Source organism: Mauremys mutica, chromosome 8 (genome assembly GCF_020497125.1).
Source record: "Mauremys mutica isolate MM-2020 ecotype Southern chromosome 8, ASM2049712v1, whole genome shotgun sequence".
Taxonomy (NCBI): domain Eukaryota; kingdom Metazoa; phylum Chordata; order Testudines; family Geoemydidae; genus Mauremys; species Mauremys mutica.
In genome coordinates, this window is record NC_059079.1 from 69,868,082 (window position 1) to 69,893,897 (window position 25,816).

The following is a 25,816-nucleotide window of genomic DNA, read 5'->3' on the forward strand; positions in this document are numbered from 1 at the left end:
GAGCCCTTTAGGTCAGCGAAACGGGGTTGGTAGTGTAGATGCATTCATTATAAAATAGACCTAACGCAACTAAATTCGACCTAACCTCGTGGTGTAGACCAGGCCTGACTTTTCTTCATCATGGAGCATAAGGGAACTAAATCGTGTTTGGCTAACAATCATTTGAAATACAATTCTTTTTAACTTATTTCTTATTACCACCTCAAAATACTGAGCAAATTTTTGAAGTCTAATTTATTTTCATGCTGACTGCTCTTTCACTTCATTCAGCATGCAACATTCAAACACACAAGGCAGTTTCTAATCAGTTCAATTTTCCAGCTTTCATGCATTAGCACAACAATAACAGTTTGAGCCAAATATTGTGGGACAATGTTTTAATCTCAGCAAAAAGTTGCTTTCATTGACCAATAAAAATACTGAAGTTTTTTTAATTTTAGAGTCTGGGAAATTGTATCTTCACAAAGCATAGACTTTCTGGTCTAATCAACCATAGTCACAGAGGGACTGATCCCATCACATGGCTTTTTCCACAGCTCTTCACAGTGGTTCTAAGGGTTTCTCCACTAAATGGAGAGCTAAAAGCACCCACACTGCAGGGGCTACATCACTTTTTCCTACCCATTTAGTTACATTGGTCAGTACCAGGTTTACAATGGTGCCAACGACACCAGGCCCACACTCAGAAGGGGCCTCAGCACCCAAACCGCTGCCCCTCCTGCCCACTCCGCCCAGAGGCCCTGTTCCCACTCAGCCTCTTCCCCCCAAGACCCCACTTGCGCCTCTCTGCCCCGCCTCTCCAACTCACTCCTCTCTGCAGCCTCCTCCCCATGTGAGCAGCTGGCAGGGCATGGGGGAGTGGGGACCTCAGGGCAGAGCACAGGCGGAGCAGGGGCCATGGTACAGGTGCCAGGGCCCACAAAAGATTAATACGGCCTTGACATTGGTACAAACTCCAATTTAGCCTCCCTGTGAGGATGCAGTCACACCAGTACAAAGGTATTTATCATCCACCATTTATCGAAATAAACTATAGCAGTGATGCCCAAACTCTTCCTGTCGCACCTCCCTCCCCCGATCCCGGTAATGGAATCTGTCCATGCCCCGCCTTCATTACTAAACGGTTGCTCAGCAGAGGAGCTTGGACTGGGGACTGAACTGGGGATAGAGGTAGAGCTGGCCTGGGGGTGGAGAGGGAATGAAGGCAGGACTTGGGGTGGAGCAGGCGGTGGAGTTGAGCTGTGGCTGGAGCCAGAGCAGGGCTGGGTGGCGCTCCCTCCCCATCCCCCACGAGGGCTGGCCTAGGCTCTGCCACATGCCCCCCCAAACATTTCTCCGCACCTTCCAGGGAGTTGCGCCCCACAGTTCCCTTTCTCATTCTCTCTTTTGTACCCTCTTTTAAATGGATGTGAGAGGCGACAGAGGGACTGGAGCAGGGTGGTGAGCAATGCCATGAAGGAAGGAAACTTCTGTGAACAGCTGTAGTATAGAAAGCCATGTGATGGCTTTCATTTTTGCACAAATATTGTTTGTTAAAGAGATACTAACAATTTGAAATCTAGCCACTTAAAAAACCCTAAAAGTAGTTTCAAAGTACAACACCTGTGTCTGAGCCCACTGCCAATTTCTGCTTCGAATCAACTGACTATAGGCACAAAACATAGCCCATAACAGCGTTCTGAGTGTACATCACCTTTCATTCATATATATAATATAAAAAAAGAAAGCCAGGACACTCAGATTCAAGGTTCCACATAACAACTGCTACGAAGTCTTCTCTACACTGCAAAATTACATTGTATTAGACCATGTGTTAACGCACTCTCAGGGTAGAGATAAAGCTATCATCAGGGAGCCAGTTACTCCACAGCAGAATGGGAAAAATTCTGCAGCAAGGACCCTTATAGTTGTGCAGCAATGTCACTGTATTCCATCTGTGACGGGGTGTGCATACCATGCTCTGGACAAGGGGGGGGTTAACCCCATACTATGGGAGGCGGAAGTCCCACCTCTCAGACAGTGCTGGGCATGCTCCAACTACTGCCTCAGAATAAAGGGGAGTAAGCCCAGCTCATTCTAGGCCAGGGTTTCTCAAACTGGGGTCGCCGCTTGTGTAGGGAAAGCCCCTGGCGGGCCAGGCCGCTTTGTTTACCTGCCCAGTCCATAAGTCCGGGCAATCATGGCTGCCACTGGCCACGGTTCGCTGCTCCAGGCCAATGGAGCTGCTGGAAGCGGCGCGGGCTGAGGGACTTACTGGGCACTGCTTCCAGCAGCCCCCATTGACCTACACAAGCGGCAACCCCAGTTTGAGAAACACTTCTAGGCTGACCGCCGAAGGGGAAGGACCTTCAGCGGAGACTCCAACTGAAGAGCCATCACAGCCTTTGACTGCGGGAACTGGAGACCCTGAGAGCCAGACCGGAGGGCTGCGGCCAACGGAGCCGCAGGGAATCACCCGTGCTGAGGAGCCTGGGAACCCCAATGCTCAATGGACTAGAACGCCTGGAAATGCGGTAGAAAGTGACCCACGGAGGGTGCGCGAGTGGTACCTCCCACCCGAGTGAGGTCAGCGTGTTTCGATGGGAGTCCCTGCTGACCCAGTGGCAGACCACTCCGCCACTGTCAGGGCCCTGGGTTGAGGCCCGGTGGAGTCAGATGGGCTCGGGCCTCCCTACCCGGGCCGCCACTCCCCTGGTGGTGGCTCCTTCCTTCTCCCCAGATACTGGCCATTGGGCCTCACTGCTCTGCGCCTAGGGGCTGCGACACTGACTCCGGCCATTGGGCCACATTACCCTGTACCAGAGGGCTGTTATATGGACCCTGGCCACTAGGCCGTATTGCCCTGCACAAGGGCCACTGGAACTGACTCTGGGCACTAGGCCACTCTGCCCTGAACGCAAGGGCTGCCAGAACTGACTCTGGCCGCTGAGCCGTGCTGCCCCAAATGCAAGGGCCAATGGAAAAGACAGTTACCTTTTCCATAACTGGTGTTCTTCGAGCTGTGTTGCTCATGTCCATTCCACAATAGGTGTGTGTGCTTGCCACGTGCACTGGTGCCAGACGTTTTTCCCCTAGCAGTAGACGTAGGGGAGCGCCCCTAGCGACGCCTGGAGTGGTGCTGCTATGGCGCGGTATAAGGAGCGCTGCACGCTCCCCCCACCCTCAGTTCCTTCTTGCCAGACAACTCCAATAGAGGGGAAGGAGGGTGGGAGGTGGGATGTTGAATAGACATGAGCAACACATCTCAAAGAATACCAGTTACGGAAAAGGTAACTGTTTTTTCTTCTTCGAGTGATTGCTCATGTGCATTCTACAACAGGTGATTCCAAGCTATATCTGTTGGAGGTGGGTAGGAGTTCATAGACACTCAGGACGGAGTACAGCCCTGCCGAACCCAGCGTCCTCCCTGGTTTCGGAGATGATCGCATAACAAGAAGTGAACGTGTGAACCGAAGACCATGTGGCAGCCCTACAAATGTCCTGGATGGGGACATGGGCCAAAAAAAGCAGCTGACGAGGCTTGCGCCCTAGTCGAGTGTGCCCTCACAATCGGCAGCGGGGGGGAGTCCCACCAGGTCATAACAGGTATGAATACACAAGGTGATCCAATTGGAGAGCCACTGAGTGGAGATCGGCCAACCTCTCATGCATTCAGCTGAGGTGATGAACACCTGCGAGGACTTCCTGAACGGCTTTGTACATTCCAGGTAAAAAGTCAGAGCCCATCTCACATCCAGCATGTGGAGGCGGTGCTCCTCACCGGATGCATGGGGCCTGGGACAGAGCACTGGCAGGAAAATATCGGTGGAGACCACCATGGGGAGGAACAAAGGATGTGGTCGGAGCTGGACCTTATCCTTATGAAACATCATGTAAGGGGGTTCAGAGGTCAGAGCCCGGAGCTCCAAGACCCGTCTACCAGATGTGACCACCACCAGGAAGGCTACCTTCCATGAGAGGTGTGACCAGGAGCATGTAGCTAACCGTTCAAATGGGGGATCCATCAACCTGGTTAGCACCAAGTTCAGGTCCCACTGCGGACTGGGGGACTAACATACAGGAAGAGACGATCCAAACCCTTAAGGAATTGGCCAGTCATGGCATGGGAGAACACCATGTAGCCCTGTACCGGCGGGTGGAAGGCCGATATGGCCGCCAAGAGCACCTGGACAAACGAGGGCGCTAGGCCTTGGGCTCTTAGGTGAAGGAGGTAGGTCTAAAATGAGCTGAATTGGAGCAGCCACAGGTGAAATGCTGCCCACCGGGAAAACCGAGACCACTTTGCCAGGTAGGCCCGATGCGTGGAGGGCCATCTGCTTTCCACGCGCTGAACCCCTTTCAAGCAAGTGCTCCCAGCCTAACCATTGAGCAACCACGCTGTGAGGTGGAGTGCTGCTAGGCTGGGGTGGAGGAGGCAGCCCTGGTCCTGGGACAGCAGGTCTGGGTGGGATGGCAACGGCCACAGCGGGGCGACTGCCAGGCTCATGAGAGTCCCGTACCAATGTTGGGCAATCAGGAGGACCCTGGCCATGTCCATGTTTATCTTCTCCAAGACCTTGCCAATCAGTGGGATCGGGAGAAAGGCATAGAAAAGCTGGCCCAACCAGGCCAGGAGCAGAAGCAGGAACACCGGCAGTTCTGCTGTGTTGCAAACAGGTCCACCTGGGGACTGCCTCACGTTTGGAAAATCCTGTGCACCAACTCTGGGTGTAGTGACCACTCGTGCTGAGAGGAGAAGTCTCGGCTCAGGCGATCCACCCGAGAATTCCGGGCACCCGGTAAGTGGTGGGCTTCCAGGCAAATATCGTGGGCTATGCAGAAGTCCCACAGCCTGAGGGCTTCCTGAAAGAGGGCTGAGGAATGGGCCCCACCTTGACTGTTGATGTAGAACATCGAGGCCATGTTGTCAGTGAGAACCCAGACCACTCTGCCCTCCAGGTGCCAGTGGAAGGCCATGCATGCCAGATGGACTGCCCTGAGCTCCTTGACATTTAAATACAGGGCAAGGTCCTGCGCGGACCACAGACCTTGGGTCTGAACGTTCCCCATATGGGCTCCCCACCCCAGGTGCCGGTGATCAACGCCTGGGGCTGCGGGAGTGGTGCCGCAGCGGGGACCTCAAGCGAGACAATTGGAACGGCAGCGATGCCCGTACCGCCAAGGGCTACGGTAGCCCCTCGGAGACAAGAACCTCTGGTGCCATCTGTCCCGGACTCGACGGGGCACTCTCTCCTCGCGAGGTCTATGGTCCCTGGAGGTGGAGCAGTGCCTGGAACCCCTACCAGTCGGTACTCAGCCAGACAACCTGGTGGGGGTCGACAGGGCGCAGACTGCACACGGGGCGGTTGCTGAGCAGGGAATGGTCTCGGGAACCTTCCCTAGACCATGAACAGTACCGTCCAGGTGGTGACTGCGGGGATCCAAGCGGTGGCTTCCCTCTGGACCATCTCGGGCATAACGTCTCGGGCCACTTGCAGGGCCTCCGGCACGGAGGGCATCCGAACATTTGGGGAGGTCGTCTTAATGTGGGCTGGGCTACTCTGCTCAACTTGAGTCGGAGGCCGGGAGGCCGATGGGGACTGAGAGCTACCCAACATGGGTCTAGTCTCTCCCCAGGTCTTGCTACAATGTCTCGGCGGAGAAGACCACTTTTTTCTCTTTTTGGAGTGTCCCATGGACAGGGAGTGGTCCTGGCTGGTGGAAGGCACTGAAGGGTCGTCGCGCACCAATGCCGCAGTGCTCGGTGCCGACTTGGAGCGGTACAATGGTGTAGGAGTGAGGGCCAACTCAATCAAAATGGCTTGGAGCCAAATGTCACACTCCTTCTTGGTCTGAGGTCTGAAGGATCTGAAAATCTTACAGCGATCGCTGAGATGGGTTTCCCCCAGACAGTGTAAACAGTCAGCGTGTGGCTCACTCATGGGCATCGGCTGCTTGCAAGTGTCACACGACTTAAAGCCCGAACCGGGCACACTAATCTAACTTTAAACTAAACTACTTCTAACTACAGGTACTATTAACTAGGAACTAACAGAGTCCAAGAGGAAAGCTACAGCAAAGCTGGAGCAGAGCAGTTCTGATGCACCTTCACTGGTGGCAAGAAGGAACTGAGGGTGGGAGGAGCGTGCAGCGCCACTTATACTGCGCCACAGTGGCGCCACTACAGGGGTCACTAGAGGCGCTCCCCTACGGTTACTGCTAGGGGAAAAACTTCCAGCACCGGTGCACGTGGCGAGCACGCACACCTAGTGTGAAATGCACATGAGCAATCACTCGAAGAAGAAATAACGCAAGGGCCACTGGAACTGACTCTGGCTGCTTTCTGCTTAGAGCAGTGGTCACCAACTGGTCAATCGCGATCGACTGGGAGATCCTCTAGGATCATTGATTGCAATCTCCAGTGGCACAGTGTGGCTGCCGCTAAAGCAGATTCCCTGCCTACCCCAGCCCCACACCACTCCCGGAAGCAGGCAGTACAGCCCCAGGGGCAGGGAGACAGCTGCTGCCTGCAAGCACTGGCCCCGCAGCTCCCATTGGCCAGGAGAGCTGTGGGGGTGGTGTTTGCAGAGAGGGGCAGCGCACGGAGCCACATGCCCCCTGCCACCCCCAGGGGCTGCAGGGGCGCGTTGGCCCCTTCCGGGAGCAGTGTGGAGCCGGGGTAGGCAGGGAGCTTGTCTTAGCCTCGCTGCATCCGCCACCAACTGGGAATTGCCAGAGGTAAGTGCTGCCCAGTGGGAGGCCACACCCCAGCCCTGAGCCACCTCCCCGAGCCAGCACCCCAAACCCCCTCCTGCACCCCAAGCTGCACCCTGAGCCCCCTCCTGGAGCCAGTACCCCATACCTCCTCCTGCCCCACAACACTCTGCCCCAGCCCTGACCCCCATCCCAGAGCCAGCACCTCATACCCCCTCCTGCACCTCAACCCCTGCCCCAGCCGACTCCCCTCCCAGAGCCAGCACCTCGCACTCTCTCCTGCACCCCAACACTCTTCCCCAGCCCAGAGCCCCCTCTTGCACCCAAACTCCCTCCTAGAGCTTGCACCCCAATCCCCTGCCCCAGGCTCAGCCCAGAGCCCCCTCCCACACTGCGAACCCCTCGGCCCCAACCCAGAGCCCGCACCCACTCCCAAACCCCAAACCCCTACTCCAGCCCAATGAAAGTGAGTGAAGGTGTGGGAGAGCGAACGACAGAGAGAGGGGAGGATGGAGTGAGTGGGGCAGGGCTTTAGGGGAAGGGGTGGGGCCTCAGGAAATGGGCAGGGTAGATCCTGGGTTGTCCTTAGATTCAAAAAGTGATCGTGGCTGTAAACAGATTGGAGACCACTGGCCTAGAGGCTGTCGGGGAGACTGTAAGAGCATTGGTATCACAACCCCACCCCAAAAGGGGAACGGGGTTTGCATATCCATCGACACCATCTCTAGCAAGACCTTTCATTCCCATCCTCCTCCAACTACAAAAATCACACAGCTATGGCTCATGCTTAGGATTAGTCAATGATTATTTTCAACTATGAATTATTTCTAAAAATAGGTTTTTTTCATTCTGTTCTGTAGTCAGCCCAGATTCACTCCCCATGCCTCAGATCCTGCAATGTTATCCAGGCAGCAAGTGAGAAAGGCAAAGAGGAGACTGTATCCAGTTTCAGTAACTGGGTCAGACCAATGGTCTGCTAGCTACCAAGTCTCCTGCTAACCGTGGCTCCTACCCACCATTCCATGGAGAAGAGCCCTGGTGCTGCAGACCTCCAATGGTCCACAAATAGGGGCCACTCTTGTGAACTTCTATAGGTCCTGTCACAGAGAGCCTGAGTTTCACAGTAGTGCAGCTCCCCTTCTGTTGACTTCATATTGTCTGCAGGACTGAGGATCACCTGGAAAGGTCAGCTGGCAAGAGGCTTAGGAGTCAGCAGAAGTGCAGGATGGGAGAAGCTGCCTGACCTACACAGAGGGAAGTACAGTGAAAGATGAATCCTTTCCCTGGTCCATTGGGCTGCTTCCTTCTGCCCCCATCTCTGTTGAGAGGGTCCAGAAAGTGAAAACTCCCTCCCACACAACCTTGGAAGGTTCTTAAGTCACCTGATAACCAGAGCCGCTTGGGAAGCTCATTGAGGACCCTGTCTGACTAAGTGGGTATTCACCCACGAAAGCTTATGCTCCAATATGTCTGTTAGTCTACAAGGTGCCACAGGACTCTTTGTTGCTTTTTGAGGACCCTAATATTCCTCTCTCATTAGGAGATGCCAGGGCAAGTCCTAGAAGACTCCTGGCCCATGCACCAGTTGGCCCCAATTGGCATCCCAACAGCCACTGCCCAAGCCTTTTTGGGGTCCCCAGCACAGCCTCAGTAGATTTGTCAGCCCCTCCGTCTCTCAATAAGCCAAAATAGCCAAGGAAATAACAAGACTTAGACTCATAGACTTTAAGGCCAAAAGGGGACCATCATGATCATCTAGTCTAACCTCCTGCACATCGCAGGCCACCAAACTTCACCCACCCACTCCTGTAATAGACCCCTAACCTCTGGCTTAGTTACTGAAGTCCTCAAATCATGGATTAAAGGCTTCAAGTTACAGAGAATCCGCCATTTACACTAGTTTAAACCTGCAAGTGACCTGTGCCCCATGCTGCAGAGAAAGGCGAAACCCCCACAGGTCTCTGCCAATCTGACCCAGGGGAAAATTCCTTCCCAAACCCACATATGGCAATCAGTGAGACCCTGAGCATGTGGGCAAAACCCATCAGGTTGGGATCACATATTGTGGGTGATGCTCAACAAAACACCTCAGGTATGAGAGGGTGAGTTCCCAATCAACCTCCCAAAACTGACAAGGGTCAACACAACCTCTGAGACATACTGCAAGAATCAATAAGTGTTTGCAAAATGCCTTGAAATCCTTGGCTGAAAGGAGCTGAAGACATGGAGCTTATCCTGACATCTTTTGAAAGATACATTACACATCCCAAATTGTATGTTCTGTGCAACATAAATACACAGAGGCCAGTCTGTCCAACAAAATTCACTCTAAGAAAACATTTTCCCATATACTGTTGTTTCTAGCATACTTCCATGTTTATTTTGTGCATGAAAGAATGCACTCCTTGCACTTTCATTCATCATTGCAAGCTCTGAAAAAGTCAGCAATGCTTAACATAACTTAAACAAAATAATTTTGTTTTGCTATGTGCCATTAATCATTCTGCAAAGCAATCCAATTCAAGCAGGTCACTACTTTTCTGATCTTTGTTAATTTACAAGTGGATTCCAAGTTATTTCCTTGCTACAAATGTTTTAAACTTCAGAAGACCATCTATATCATTTCCAAAGACGTAACAGCCGATCATTGCTGCCACTTTTGGTGTCTTCTCAGGAACAGTATCTGCTGAACAACAGAAGCCACCTAACAAGAATACCTGGCTAAATTTGCCTCCTGCTAAGGCTCATTTGTAGCTAATTCTAAAAACACTGCAGGTCCTGCACTATATTTAAGCTTGGCAGGATTCAATTAAAATGCATTGATGTCAGTAAATGTTAATTTCAGCTGACACACTGAAATCAACAAAAAAACATATCCATTGGGCCAGGGGTCCCCAACGCGGTGCCCACGGGCGCCATCTAAATGCGCTCGCATCCTGGCCAGCGGCTGAGCATCTGCCGAAATGCCGCCGAAATTCAGCGGATGCTCGACCACCGCCATGGTCCTTCGTCTGGGGCCCGCCAGACGAAAAGGTTGGGGACCACTGCATTGGGCAGTTGCTGGAAGTGCAGCCTCCCCCACGCACCCCCTGCCGCCCTGCTGCCACAACCTCGCTCCCTCACTCACCAGCCAGGAGTGCAGTAGCCATCCTCAGGCCGGAGCTGTTCAGTAGCAGAGTGGCCTCACCCGCAGCCAGGGGCTCGTCCTTGCAGCCCTGGTTGCGTGGGTGTGCTCCACCAGACCAGGACCGCAGACTCCCCTGAACCTTGTGCCCCAGTGTCTTGGGCGCCTCAGCCATAAAGGGAGACCCTGAAGTCTCATTGCCAGCATCACAGCTAACCCTAACCTCAACCCTTCCCATCTTCCTTCTTAATTTTCTGCAGCTATAAAAATAAAAATAGTTAAAAATTCAAATATAAACACATAAGTTAATCAATAAAACTGCAAAAAATAAAAACAGAATTCTGCCAGCCTAACTATATTTCCTGTTCTCACATGACCCTCTTGTGGAAAAGGATAGATTGCTACCTGACAGCTTTTTAAACCCAAGGGTGAACTTCTAAACGTTGGGATTAGATACTATCCTAACAGCTTGAGTCTACAAGATCAGGCTAGAAACCAGACTCTTTTGCTTCCATGAGAGCATTTTTATTCTGTGAACTATAGTACTGCCTAGAGGCCCCAACCCACGGCAAGACCCTGATGAACTACTCCGTATGTACACACAGTGAGAGAGCCTAAAGAGCTAACAGTCTAAGTAGACAAGACAGACAAAGGCAAAAACCTCTCAAGTCTCACCTCTGTCATGACATCCAGCCTGCTCACCAAGGCTAGAGAAGTGACAAGCTGTGTCTATTCTTTCTCCTTTCCTTTGCCTACTCCCTTCCTCCTATCCTCTAACCACAATGAAATAAACACATCACCATCCACATAACACTGGGCCAATTCTTCACCTCCCTCATTTGCTTGTATGTTGTATCCCCATCCTCTACCCTTGTCTGTTCATCTGAAGAGATCACATCTGTGCTGTGTTTGTACATCACCCAGCCCAACTAGTGCTATTATAATACAAATATTTAGTAACAGTAAAAGGTGGAAGAAGAAGATAATATACTTTCCTATTTTGCAACTGGAGGACTGAGGAACAAAGAGGTTAAGTGTCTTGCCCAGGGTTACTCAATTAGTCTGTGGCAGAGCTCAAATCTCCCAAATCCCAGTCCAGTGCCCTAACTTCAGGGGCAGCCCTCCTCATCTGTGGTATGTGGGCACTTCCAGTCTTAGGCCAAGAATGCACAGAAATAAAGACTATCATTAAAATCTTCATCGGAATACTTCAGAACTTTCTATAATAGCATGGGTTTGGTCCTAGAGATGGGTGAAGGCCCACAAATCTGGGGCTGGGTTGTCTTAAAGTCAATGTTTTACCCATTCAATGATTTACCAATGATACATACACATACACACAGAAAGCACAGACTAGTGCAGTGGTTCTCAAACTTCATTGCACCCCTTTCTGACAACAAAAATTACTACACGACTCCAGGAGAGGGGACCAAAGCCTGAGCCTGCCCGAGCCCTGCCGCCCCAGGTGGGAGGGTGGTGGCACAAAGCCAAAGCCTGAGCCCCACTGTCCTGGGTAGGGGGACCAAAGCCGAAGCCCAAAGACTTCAGCCCCAGACAGGGGGCCTGTAACATGAGCCTCGCTGCCCAGGGCTGAAGCCCTTGGGCCTCAGCTTCAGAGCCAGGCAGTGGGGCTTGGGCTTTGACTTTGGTCCTGAGCCCCAGAAATCTAATGCCAGCCCTGGTGACCCCATTAAAATGGGGTCGTGACCCACTTTGGGGTCGTGACCCACAGTTTGAGAACCACTAGACTGTCTTAAAAAAAAATTAAAGGTATCCAGCAATCTCACACACCCTCTTTCCTGGTTAGACATTAGGAAAATATTTCTTCCTGGGTAGTTAGACAATGGAACTGTTTGCCAAGTGAGGCTTCTGAGCCCCAGACACCAGCAGTGTGAAAGCACCCATCACTTCAGAGCTCCAGCCAGCGGAGCCAAGACGCCTTCTTCCTAAGGCTGCACAGCCCACAAGCACTCCCACACCATGTGCCAGCAGCTGAGGGGACAGGGGGTTTCAAACCTAAATTAACTACCATAAAACAGCTGGAACTTACATCCATGCCTGTAGTTTGGAGGAGGGGTTTAGTCAGCGCTATTTTTCCACTCACTGAACTGCTTCCTGTAGCTGGTGCCAGTACATTCACAGTGTGACTGGACAGCTGCGTGGTCCCTCCAGTGACAGCAATGACTGGCTGAGATGCAGGGTGAACTCCAGGAGTCTGGAGCTGCACCACAGTGGACTGAGAAAGCACCACTGGCTGACCTAGAATGGAGACAGAAAGACAATGGTCACTGAGTGTTCAGTGGGGGATGGGGAATATGTTCTTATACTATCAATTTGTGGGGGGTGGTTTTGATGTGAGGGTAGGGAGGCTTCACTCCCAAAACCACTCGGCACTGCTCCCAGTTCTAAAGCATCAATATACTCCCAAACAAAACTCAGTTAAACAAAACAAGTCTGCAGGGTTCTATATTTATTCCCTCTATTTCATATCAGTTTATAAACCAAAACACAAGTCTTCCATCTCCCACACCACAAACTTAATCTGGGATCAGATAATCCATCTAGACTTTTTCTGCCTCTTACACCATAACTGGTAATCGGATTTTGCACTGAGAATTTAGCTGGCAGTTTTGCTAATGATACACAAAGCAGAATAGAGTTCAGATCACTCTCCCAGAACTGTGCAGGCTCCTGAGGGCTCACAAGAGTAAACATCTGTTGGTGTCATTACAACAAGTGTGGCAGCCTTAAGGAGGCTGTGATCCTTAAGCCTTTTAGCACCCATCAACCCTTAACCAGGGGGCGGGGCTACTCAGAGAGACCAGGGCTTTAAAAAGCCCATTTCTAAGTGACCAGAGGAGCTAGCGACCAGGAGCGGCTAACAGGGGAGTTTTGCGAGGGAGTTTTCTATAGGGGGAGTGTGAGTAGGGGCTAGAACTCAACTTTCTTTAAACTTAAAAGCCAAAAACACCCCCTTGATATAAACAAAACAACAACAAAGGAACCAACTGCAGGAGTAAAAAGAGAATGCAGGCAGAAGTTCAGCAACACAGTGGGGGCTACCCAGTTTATTGCACCCAATGCAGCGTGTATGATTACCTGACCTATGAGCAGGTGGCATATGTGTGCATTTGGTGCAAGGAGCTCATGGCCCTCAGAGACCATGTACAGGCTTTGGAGGCCAGAGTGGCTGAACTGGAGGAGCTGAGGGAGACAGAGAAGTACATAGATGAGACTTTCTGGGACACAGTAGAACGGTCCCACCCCCGGTCTGACAGCCTCTGTGCTGTTGAGGAGGATGAAAGTCCCAGCAAAGGAGAGCATCTAACTGGAGCAGAGGGAAACAATCCCATAGTTGCAGCAAAGAATCCTGTGGCACCTTATAGACTAACAGATGTTTTTGCAGCATGAGCTTTGATGTTGTGGTATCCTCTCGCACTGAGGATCTCTCTCCAGGGGAGGGAACTCCAGGTATTAGAAAGAGACCGGTATTAGTAATGGGCAATTCAATCATTAGAAAAATAGATAGCTGGGTTTGCGATGACCGGGAGAACCGCATGGTGACTTGTCTGCCTGGTGCAAAGATTGCGGATCTTTCAAGATATTTAGATACACTTATGTGTAGTGCTGGGGAGCAGCTGGCGGTCATGGTACATGTAGGTACCAATGACATAGGTAAGGATAGGAGAGAGGTCCTGGAGGCCAAATTTCGACTGCTAGGTAAGAGACTGAAGTCCAGGACCTCCATGGTAGCATTCTCTGAGATGCTCCCAGTTCCACACGCAGGGCCAGTTAGTCAGGCAGAACTGCAGAGTCTCAATGTGTGGATGAGACAATGGTGTAGGGAGGAGGAGTTTAGATTTATTAGGAACTGAGGAAACTTTTGGGAAAGGGGGAGCTCCACCTAAACCAAAATGGAACCAGATTGCTGGCACTTAACGTTAAAAAGGTTGTAGAGCAGTTTTAAACTAAGGGCTGGGGGAAAGCCGACAGGTGCGGAGTAACACATGGTTCAGACATCCCTTAGGGGAGGATCTATTAATAGAGAATCTCTATGTCCTAGTAATGATGAGAGGATAGAAAATGATAAAATACGGGCAGGGTCTGATCAGAAACAGTCAAATAAAAAAGAGTCTCATTCAATTACATCGTGTAATGGCAGACAGCTAAAAGGAGACAAGTTTTTAAGTGCTTATATACCAATGCTAGAAGTCTAAGGGTATGTCTACACTACAGGAGTAGTTCGATTTAACTTAGGTCGAATTTGTGGATTCGACCTGATGAATTCGAATTTGTGTATCCACACTAAGGACACTAATTCGAATTTGTGAGTCCACACTAACGGGGCAAGCGTCGACATTGGAAGCGGTGCATTCTGGGCAGCTATCCCACAGTTCCCGCAGTCCCCGCTTCCCATTGGAATGCTGGGTAGAGCCCCCAATGCCTTCTGGGGGAAAAATGTGTCGAGGGTGGTTTTGAGTAACTGTCATCATTCAACCGTCACTCCTGCCCTCTCTCCTTGAAAGCGCCGGTGGGAACTCTGTTCGCGCACTTTTCTGGTCAGTTACAGCACAGACGCCACAGCACTGCGAGCATGGAGCCCGCTGCGATCATCGCTGCACTTATGGCCGTTGTCAACTCCTCGCACCTTATCGAACACCTCTTCCACAGTCAGCTGCTGAGAAATCGGGCGAGGAGGCTCCGGCAGCGCGGTGAGGACGTGAAGTGTGAGAGTGGCACAGACCTCTCACAAAGCACGGTACGCCGCGCCGTGCAGATTATGGTGGCAATGGGTCACGTTCATGCTATGGGATGGCGATTCTGGGCCCGGGAAACAAGCACGGACTGGTGGGACCGCATAGTGCTGCAGGTCTGGGATGAATCACAGTGGCTGCGAAACTTCAGGATGCGTAAGGGCACTTTCCTTGAACTGTGTGACTTGCTGGCCCCTGCCCTGAAGCGCCAGGACACCCGGATGCGAGCAGCCCTGACTGTGCAGAAACGAGTGGCCATAGCCCTCTGGAAACTTGCAACGCCAGACAGCTACCGGTCAGTAGCGAACCACTTTGGCGTGGGCAAATCTACCGTGGGGGTTGCTGTGATGCAAGTAGCCCACGCAATCGTTGACCTACTGCTCTCAAAGGTGGTGACCCTGGGAAACGTCCAGGTTGTCATAGATGGCTTCACCGCGATGGGATTCCCAAACTGCGGTGGGGCTATAGATGGCACTCACATCCCTATCCTGGGACCGGCCCACCAGGCCAGCCAGTATATTAACCAAAAGGGCTACTTTTCAATGGTGCTGCAAGCACTGGTGGACCATAAGGGACGTTTTACCAACATCTACGTCGGGTGGCCGGGCAAGGTTCATGACGCGCGTGTGTTCAGGAACTCTGGTCTGTTTAGACGCCTGCAGGAAGGTAGTTTCTTCCTGGAACACAAAGTAAGTGTTGGGGATGTGGAGATGCCTACAGTGATCCTCGGGGACCCAGCCTACCCGCTAATGCCCTGGCTCATGAAGCCCTATACAGGCGCCCTGGACAGTGACAAGGAGCTCTTCAACTACCGCCTGAGCAAGTGCAGAATGGTGGTGGAGTGTGCTTTCGGACATCTCAAGGGGAGATGGAGGAGCTTACTCACTCGCTCGGATCTCAGCGAAACCAATATCCCCATTGTTATTGCAGCTTGCTGTGTGCTCCACAATCTCTGTGAGAGCAAGGGGGAGACCTTTATGGCGGGATGGGAGGTTGAGGCAAATCGCCTGGCTGCTGATTACGCTCAGCCAGACACCCGTGCGATTAGAAGAGCCCAGCGGGAAGCGCTGTGCATCCGGGAGGCTTTGAAAGCTAGGTTCCTCAGAGAGCAGGGTAACCTATGACTGTCCAGTCTCTTTACAGAGAAGCTGAACCTGCCCCTGTTTCAGTTACTATTGTCTTTTTTCAGCGGTTACATACCCCGTTCACCAGGTTTCCCCCCTTCCAACAGACGTTTAAAAATAAAGTTATTGGAACATTTTTAATTAACAAAGTTTTCTTTACTAACGAATTCTCGTTCAAGGATTACAACAGGGACGCAGACTGTGGTGGGTACGGTGTGCAGTGATGTACAGACCGCTTCTACACTCGAGGACTGACAGGCTCCTGCTCCTACAGCGGTCTCTGGGGGGAGGACGGTTACCGGAGGGTGTGCAGGAAGGGGTGGGTTTGCAGGAAGGGGTGAGGGGTGTGTGGGAAGGGTGAGTAGGTGTGGGGGAATGATGGCTCTGTCTGGGGCTCAGGGCATCGTAGAGGTTCATGGCTAGGGTGGAAGGGCATGGTAAGGGCAGCCTGCCTTGCCATTTGTGGATGCCAGGCGCTCGGACCCTGGGGCAACATACACCTCCCAGACTGACCTGGGGCAGCAGACACCTCGCACAGTGACCCGGGTGCCTAGTGACTGCACTCTGTGTGTGACCTGCTGTTGATCCTGCCCCCATGTCTGTACCCTGTTAATGGTGGCTGTCCTATGCAATTAACAAACTCCTCCCCCACCCTTCACACGAAGTCTTCTGCAAAGAAACATGACGGAAACAGTAATGAACAGCAAACTATTTTTAATACTCAGCTACACAGTTGGGAGATGAAACTGGGATTTGGGATCGGGTGAGCCAGGAAGGCAAGCAATTCTCATACTTTAGGGAATGAGAGCTGTTTGGTACATGAGCGCTCTGCTGGGGTGGAGTGACAGTTTTCACGGCCCCTAGCGCCCCTCCTTCTTGTGATTTTGGGTGGGGGGGGACAGGACTTTGTGGCGGGGGAGGGCGGTTGCAGATACAGTTCAGGGGGGCTCTCTGCTCCTGCCTGCAGTCCTGCAGAACATCCACAAGGCGCCGGAGCGTGTCCGTTTGCTCCCTCATTAGTCCAAGCAGCGTTTGAATCGCCTGCTGGTCTTCCTGCCGCCACCTGTCCTCCCGTTCGCTGTGTGAGCGCTGCTGCTGAGAGAGGGTCTCCCTCCACTGGCTCTGCTGTGCCGCCTCGGCTCTGGAGCTGGCCATCAGTTCAGAGAACATCTCGTCCCGAGTCTTTTTCTTTCGCCGCCTAATCTGCGCCAGCCTCTGTGAGGGGGATGCCGGGGCAGTTAGGGAAAGAGCCGCAGCTGTGTGATAGGAAAAAGGAAGTGATTTCCTTCCAAAGATACATGTTTGCGAACATTGAACACAGTCTACTCAGTTTCTGTGAACAAGACCATACAGGGCACCTAATCTCATGTGCTCTCAGGACAAGTTCGAATTTTCGGCATTCCCTTTCATTGCCTGGGGTCTTGCACTGGAGATCGGACAAGCGGGGCAGGACAGCAGAATCCGTGTAGCAGCCAGGCCTGGTAAGCCGGAAACTTTAGGCTGCTTAACAGTTAATGGATAGCAGGGCCCTCCTGCTGCAGGCAATCTGGAAAGCATAAAGTCTGACCCTGTTCCAGCCCCTCGCGGCTGTCCCCGGGAAAGATCCCTGTATGCTTTTCCTCTGCAGCCTACAACACGTGGCTGTTAAACGACGGTCATTGTTATGCAAAGGAAAAGTCAAGCATTCACAATAGTAACATTAAAGTAATTCCCCTAATTAGATGCAGCAGTTGCCGAGCGAGATCACCCTGAGGCGGGTCTCCAGGACAAACAGAGAGCGAATGCTGCGTGAATCCCTGCACAGACCAGGGCCCTATGCTGCCATGCTGGTCGAGGCGATGCTCCCATTATACCTCTTGATGGCCTGGCGCGGAAGAGTGTGCTTCTACGGAGCACCCAACAAGGCACCTCTCCCCAGGAACCTCCTAAGGAGGCTTTTCGAGTACCTCTCAGAGAGCTTCGTTGAACTGTCCCAAGAGGATTTTTGTTCGATACCTATATGCATTGACCTTCTTTTTATATAGTTTTTATTCCTGTTTTGTTAAGAAATAAATGTTTACATGTTTACAGCACTTACCGACTGATCCTTCCCCTGATTCGGAGTCCGGGTTAACGGCCGGGGAGGGTTGGTAGGGGATCTCTGTGAGGGTGATGAAGAGATCCTGGCTGTTGGGGAAAGCAGTATTGTAACCGCTGTCGCCTGCCTCGTCCTCCACAAACCCTTCCTCATCTTCCCCATCGGCGAACATCGCCGAGAAACTGCCCCTCGACACTATCCCATCCTCAGAGTCCACGGTCACTGGTGGGGCAGTGGTGGCAGACCCACCGAGAATGGCATGCAGTGCCTCGTAGAAGCGGCATGTCTGGGGCTGGGCTCCGGAGCGTCCGTTTGCCGCTTTGATTTTTTGGTAGCCTTGTCTCAGGTCCTTGATTTTCACGCGGCACTGCGTTGCATCCCGGCTGTATCCTCTGAGTGCCATGGCTTTGGAGACCTTCTCGTAGGTCTTTGCATTCCGTTTTTTGGAGCGCAGCTCCGAAAGCACAGACTCATCGCCCCACACAGCGATCAGATCCAAGACTTCCCGGTCAGTCCATGCTGGGGCCCTCTTTCTACTCTGAGATTGCATGGACTCCTCTGCTGGAGAGCTCTGCATCGCTGCCAGTGCTGCTGAGCTCGCCACGACATCCACACAGGAAATGAGATTCAAACTGGCCAGACAGGAAAAGGAATTCAAATTTTCCCGGGGCTTTTCCTGTATGGCTGATTAGAACATCTGAGCTCGGACTGCTGTCCAGAGCGTCAACACAGTGGTGCACTGTGGGATAGCTCCCGGAGCTAGTAAGTTCGATTTGCATCCACACCTAGCCTAATTCGACATAGCCATGTCGAATTTAGCGCTACTCCCCTCGTCGGGGTGGAGTACCGAATTCGAACTAAAGAGCCCTCTAGGTCGAATTAAATGGCTTCCTGGTGTGGACGGGTGCACGGTTAATTCGAATTAACGCTGCTAAATTCGAATTAAAGTCCTAGTGTGGACCAGGCCTTAATAATAAAATGGGTAAACTAGAGTGCCTCGTATTAAATGAGGATATTGATATAATAGGCATCACAGAAACTTGGTGGAATGAGGCTAATCAATGGGATACAGTAATACCAGGGTACAAACTATATCAGAAAGACAGAACAGGTCATGCTGGTGGGGGAGTGGCATCATATGTGAAAGAAGGCATAGAATCAAATGTAGTAAAAATCGTAAATGAATCAAACTGTACCACAGAATCTCTATGGATAGAAATTCCATGCTCTAATAATAAGAATATAGCGGTAGGGATATATTACCGACCACCTGACTAAGATGGTGATAGTGACTGTGAAATGCTCAGGGAGATTAAAATAAAAAACTAAATAATAACAATGGGGAATTTCAATTATCCCCAAATTTACCGGGTACATCACTTCAGGACATGATGCAGAGATAAAATTTCTTGACAGCTTAAATCACTGCTTCCAGGAGCAGCTGCTCCTGAAACCCACCAGAGGAGAGGCAATTCTTGATTTGGTCCTACGTGGAGCATGGGACCTGGCCCAAGAGGTAATAGTGACCATAATATAATTAAATTTAATATCCCTGTGGCAGGAAAAACACCACAGCGGCCCAACACTGTAGCATTTAATTTCAGAAAGGGGAACTACACAAAAAATGAGGCAGTTACTTAAACAGAAATTAAAGGGTACAGTGCCAGAAGTGAAATCTCTGCAAGCTGTGTGGAAACATTTTAAAGACACCATAATAGAGGCTCAACTTAAATGTATATCCCAAATTTTAAAACGTAGTAAGAGAACCAAAAAAGAGCCACTGTGGTTAAACAACAAAGTAAAAGAAGCAGTGAGAGGCAAAAAGGCATCTTTTCAAAAGTGGAAGTTAAATCCTAGTGAAGAAAATAGAAAGGAGCATAAACACTGGCAAATGAAGTATAAAAATACAATTAGGAAGGCCAAAAAAGAATTTGAGGAACAGTTAGCCAAAGACTAAAAAAGTAATAGCAATTTTTTTTTAAGTACATCAGAAGCAGGAAGCCTGCTAAACAACCAGTGGGGCCACTGGATGATCGAGGTGCTAAAGGAGCATTCAAGGATGATAAGGCCATTGCGGAGAAACTAAATTAATTCTTTGCATCGGTCTTCATGGCTGAGGATGTGAAGGAGATTCCCAAACCTGAGCCATTCTTTTTAGGTGACAGATCTGAGGAACTGATTGAGGTATCATTAGAGGTGGTTTTGGAACAAATTGATAAATTAAACAGCAATAAGTCACCAGGACCAGATGGTATTCACCCAAGAGTTCTGAAGGAACTCAAATGTGAAATTGCAGAACTACTACTGTAGTCTGTAACCTATCATTTAAACCAGCTTCTGTACCAGATGACTGGAGGCTAGCTAATGTGATGCCAATTTTCAAAAAGGATTCCAGCGGTGATCCTGGGAATAACAGGCTTGTAAGTCTGACTTCAGTACTGGGCAAATTGGTTGAAACTAATAAAGAACAGAATTGTCAGACATATAGATGAACATAATTTGTTGAGGAAGAGACAACATGGTTTTAGTAAGGGGAAATCATGCCTCACCAATCTACTAGAATTCTTTGAGGGAGTCAACAAGCATGTGGACCAAGGGGATCCAGCGGATATAGTGTACTTAGATTTTCAGAACGCCTTTGACAAGGTCCCTCACCAAAGGCTCTTACACAAAATAAACTGCCACGGGATAAGAGGGAAGGTGCTCTCATGGATTGGCAACTGGTTAAAAGATAGGAAACAAAGTGTAGGAATAAATGGTCAGTTTTCAGAATGGAGAGAGGTAAATAGTGGTGTCCTCCAGGGGTCTGTATTGGGACCAGTCTTATTCAACATATTCATAATTGATCTGGAAAAGGGGGTAAACAGTGAAGTGGCAAAATTTGCAGATGATACAAAACTACTCAAGATAGTTAAGTCCCAAGCAGACTGTGAAGAGTTACAAAAGGATCTCACAAAACTGGGTGACTGGGCAACAAAATGGCAGATGAAATTTAATGTTGATAAATGCAAAGTAAAGCACATTGGAAAACATAATCCCGACTTTACATATAAAATGATGGGGTCTAAATTAGCTGTTACCACTCAAGAAAGAGATCTTGGCATCATTGTGGATAGCTCTCTGAAAACATCCACTCAATGCGCAACGGCAGTCAAAAAAGCTAACAGAATGCTGAGAATAATTAAGAAAGGGATAGATAATAGGACAGAAAAATATCATATTGCCTCTATATAAATCCATGGCATGCCCACATCTTGAATACTGTGTGCAGATGTGGTCACCCCATCTCAAAAAAGATATATTGGAATTGGAAAAGGTTCAGAAAAGGGCAACAAAAATGTTTAGGGGTATGGAATGGCTTCCGTCTGAGGAGAGATTAATAAGACTGGAACATTTCAGCTTCGAAAAGAGACGGCTAAGGGGAGATATGATTGAGGTCTATAAAATCATGACTGGTGTAGAGAATGTAGATAAGGAAGTGTTGTTTACTACTTCTCATAACACAAGAACTGGGGGTCACCAAATGAAATTAATAGGCAGAAGGTTTAAAACAAATAAAAGGAAGTATTTCTTCAAACAACGCACAGTCAACCTGTGGAACTTCTTGCAAGAGGATGTTGTGAAGGCCAAGACCATAAAAGAGTTAAAAAAAGAACTAGATAAATTCATGGAGGATAGGTCCATCAATGGCTATTAGCCAGGATGGGCAGGAATGGTGTCCCTAGCCCAGAGGTGGGCAAACTACAGCCCGTGGGCCACATCCAGCCTGCGGGACCCTCCTGCCTCGCCCTTGAGCTCCTGGCCTGGGAGGCTAGCCCCCTCCCCCGAAGCCTGAGCTCACTGCGTGGCCAGCGCAATGCTTTGGGAGGCGTGGCTGCGAGTTCTTGCCGGGCAGTGCAGCTGCAGAACCGCGGCCTGACCCAGTGCTCTGTGCTGCGCAGTGGCGTGGCTGGCTCCAGCCGGGCAGCACAGCTGCCTGTCCTGGTGCTCTGGGTGGCGCGGCTATAGCACCGCCCGCCACCGGTGCACCAGGCAGCATGGTAAGGGGGCAGGGAGCGGGGGGTTGGATAGAGGGCAGGGGAGTTCGGGGTGGTGGTCAAGGGGCAGGGGCGTGGATAGGGGTCAGGGCAGTCAGAGGGCGGGGAACAGGGGGGTTGAATGGGGGCAGGGGTCCCGTGGGGGCAGTCAGGAAGGAGGGGGGAGCTGGATGGGACGATGCGGGGCAGTCAGGGGCAGGAGTTCCGGGGGCAGTCAGGGGACAGGGAGTGGGGGGGGTAGATGAGGCAGGGGTCCCGGGAGGGTCATCAGGGGACAGGGAACAGGGGGGTTGAATGGGGCAGGAGTCCTGGGGGAGCCATCAGGGGGTGAGAAACAGGGGGGGTCAGATGGGAGTGGGGTCTGGGCCACGCTTGGCTGTTTGGGGAGGCAAAGCCTCCCCTAACCGGCCCTCCATACAGTTTCAGAATCCTGATGTGGCCCTCAGGCCAAAAAGTTTTCCCAACCCTGCCCTAGCCTCTGTTTGCCAGAAGCTGGGAATGAGCAACAGGGGATGCATCACTTGATGATTACCTGTTCTGTTCATTCCCTTTGGGACACCTGGCACTGGCCACTGTCAGAAGACAAGATACTGGGCTAGACGGACCTTTGGTCTGACCCAGTAGGGCCATTCTTATGTTCTTATCATTAATTCCAAATACGACTAATGTATAGCACTTTATAAATATTAACTAGCCTATTAAATATTCTTCTCACCCCCACAATAGAGGTGTTATCCCCAATAAGAGATGGAGACACCAAGGCACAGACAGATAAAGTGACTTGCCCAAGGATACCACAGGAAATCTGTTGCAAAGCCAGGAATAGAACACAGGTGCTCTAACTCTGGGGAAAAAGGCTACTTACCATTACACGTAGCTCTACCTCTGCACAATCACACTCACGGGATTCAAGGCAACTGCATTGCAATGATGCAGAACCTAATGTCCCGTTGGGGCTTGCACAAGCATCACTTTGAGGCACCGAATGTTCAGAGGTCATATAGAGGTTGGTGCTAGCCCTAAGCACCTCAGGTCCTCTCTCCTCAGCTCCAGTCCAAGCACATGTAGGAAACTCCAAGAAGGAGGAGAGTGTGAACATGAGGAATCATCCCTTGAAGAACTACATTTATTGGCAAACAACCTCTCCTTCTGCAGGGACCTCTGCTGTGTGGAGCCCCCACTCCACAACTGTAATGGGAAAGAGCCACTCCTGCCTCCAGTGGGCCCTGATTAATTAGCGGGCAAGTTGGAAAAGGAGCTCACCCCACCACCCCCACAGAAAAATTAACCCTGACCTACTGTGCCAGCCCACATCCTATTGGAGGATGGGAATGGTGCTCCAGAACAGGAGCTTAGCCCTGCCCATGTGGGGACAGGCCATCTAGTTCGTGGTGGGCCAACTGACTGGCACTGGGGCAGTGCTGGAAGAAGGTTGTACAAGTTTAAGCAAGGAGCACATATTGCTGCTGCTGGAGGGAGCAGGGCCAAATGAAGCCTGAACCCCGAGCTAGGAGATGGCCCAGGGAGCAGGAGAAGTTTTCAGCCTGGCTGTGGTTGTATGAGCAGCTCAGACCTGTGAAGAAAATCCTATTAGCACAGCAGTCACAGAAACAGGCAGCTGGAGACACAGCAAGGACGAGCATTCACCACCCTGAGCTTACACTGCACCCAAGCATCAGCTACTGTAAACGGCGGGGTGTGGGGGAGAGTTGGGGTGGTTAAGTTAAGAATACTCAGTTATGTAAACACTGGGGATTCTGCAATGCATTACTGTTAGAGTAAAGTGTTTCTTCTCCAAGGGCCCCTTAATGGTCCCTTTTACTAGTTGTGGTTATGCATCCACATAAAGTCATTGCTACTGTGCCTGAGAACAAGGTAAATCCTTGCCTCCTCAAGGACATGGCTCAAACTGAGCCGGTATTCAGTGGCACAGCACATTGGCGCAGGCTGCAGCCTATAGATACAGGCACTTGCTAGGTAAGACACAGGTATAAGTTAAGGCAATAACGCATAGAGCAGGCCTGCACAACATGCGGCACGCGGAGCCTCACTGTGCGGCCCGCCGGGGGATTCTAAATCCCCCACACACGGCGCTCTGCGGGCAGCCCAGAGCCCTTTGAATCCCAGCCGCGGCAGAGAATCAAAGGGCTCTGGGCCGCCTGCAGGAGCAGGGAGCCCAGAGCCTTTTAAATCTCAGCGGGGGCCGGGATTCAAAGGGCTCTGCGCTGCCCGCTGCGGTGGGGAGCCCAGAGCTCTTTAAATCCCAGCCGCAGCCGGGAATCAGAGGGCTCTGGGCTGCCTGCAGCCGTGGGGAGCCCAGAGCTCTTTAAATCCCAGGGAGCCCAGAGCCTTTTAAATCCCAGCCACGGCCGGGAATCAGAGGGCTCTGGGCTGCCTGCAGCCGCGGGGAGCCCAGAGCCCTTTAAATCCCAGCCACGGCCGGGAATCAGAGGGCTCTGGGCTGCCGGCAGCCGCGGGAAGCCCAGAGCCTTTTAAATCCCAGCCGCAGCCGGGAATCAGAGGGCTATGGGCTGCCGGCAGCCGCGGGGAGCCCAGAGCCTTTTAAATCCCAGCCACGGCCGGGAATCAGGGCTATGGGCTGCCGGCAGCCGCAGGGAGCCCAGAGCCTTTTAAATCCCAGCCGCGGCCGGGAATCAGAGGGCTATGGGCTGCCGGCAGCAGCAGGGAGCCCAGAGCCCTTTAAATCTCAGCGGGGGCCGGGATTCAAAGGGCTCTGCGCTGCCCGCTGCGGCGGGGAGCCCAGAGCTCTTTAAATCCCAGCCGCGGCCGGGAATCAGAGGGCTCTGGGCTGCCGGCAGCCACGGGGAGCCCAAAGCCTTTTAAATCCCAGCCGCGGCCGGGAATCAGAGGGCTCTGGGCTGCCCGCAGGGGCAGGGAGCCCAGAGCCCTTTGAATCCCAGCCCCTGGCCGCTGATTGCCCCCTCCCCAGACCCCTGCCCCATCTTCCCCCCAGGACCCTCACCCCCTATCTAAGCACCACTGGTCCTTGTCCCCCGATTACCCCCTCCCGAGACCCCTGCCCCTAACTGCCCCTTGGGACCCCAGCCCCTATCTAAGCCTCCCTTCTCCTTGTCCCCAACTGCCCCCTCCTGAGACCCCACCCAACTTCCCCCCAGGACCCCACCCCTACCTGTCCCCTGATAAACCTCCTGGACTCCCATGCCTATCCAATTGCTGCCTGTCCCCTGACTGCCCCTCCGAACCTCTGCCCCATCCAACCCCCCGTGCTCCTTGTCCCTTGACTGCCGCCCCGGAACCCCCTACCCCTTCTCCAACCCCCAAACCGCTTACTGTGCCACTCAGACCAGCATGTCTGGCTCCGTGCAGCTCCAGACAGTTGCTGCCATGCTCCCCCATGGAGCCCACAGCCCTCTCCCACCCCCAGCACCTGCCTTCCAGATTTGAACACCTCAAAATTCAGGAGTGCTCAAGCTCGGTTTGGGCAGCTTTTACTTCATTTCTCCCAAATCAAATATACTGATCCACTGTAACTTGCTGTAGAAAAAGTAGGATAAAATTGAGCAAGAAATGCTTATTAGGACTGGAATTGCTATTTTCAACAGCCATTGCCTTTTTGTTTTTTGAAAGGAAGACAGTGATATTGCATTGGCAAATTCCCCATAGAAAGAAAGAGTGGAACAAAAGAATAATAAAGGCACCTCAACTTTTCCTCATTTATGGAGGACAGTCTTATAATATGCATCCAGATATCCTCCAATCACACAAGCTGAAAATTGTTCCACTTTACTGCAGCTCTGTAACCATATGGGAACCAATCCTGTCTGTGTTTTGTGCACATCCAAAATTCCGGCTGAATGACCCGCCCTGGGAGCGAGTTACCAGTGACCCAGGGCTGGGTCAGCAGGAGGTGTGGGGGGGCACTGGTGGGGGGGAGCCCAGGGCTGGGGCAGCAGCAGGGTGGAGGGAGGGCACTGGTGGGGAGAAAAGGGGGAAGCCCAGCGCTGGGGTGGCAGGGGGTGTGTGTG

The 25,816-nt window shown here is 51.6% G+C and overlaps 1 protein-coding gene across 4 annotated transcripts in view; it reads right to left on the reverse strand.

Annotated features, from left to right (window-relative positions):
• Positions 1 to 25,816, reverse strand: part of ATF6 (activating transcription factor 6) — a 401,392-nt gene that overhangs the window by 315,736 nt on the left and 59,840 nt on the right. For all 4 annotated transcript variants that reach the window (XM_045028792.1, XM_045028791.1, XM_045028790.1 and 1 more), the window contains exon 7: positions 11,868 to 12,076. In XM_045028792.1, coding sequence (XP_044884727.1) covers positions 11,868 to 12,076 — 209 coding nt within the window. The remainder of the gene's footprint in view (positions 1 to 11,867; positions 12,077 to 25,816) is intronic.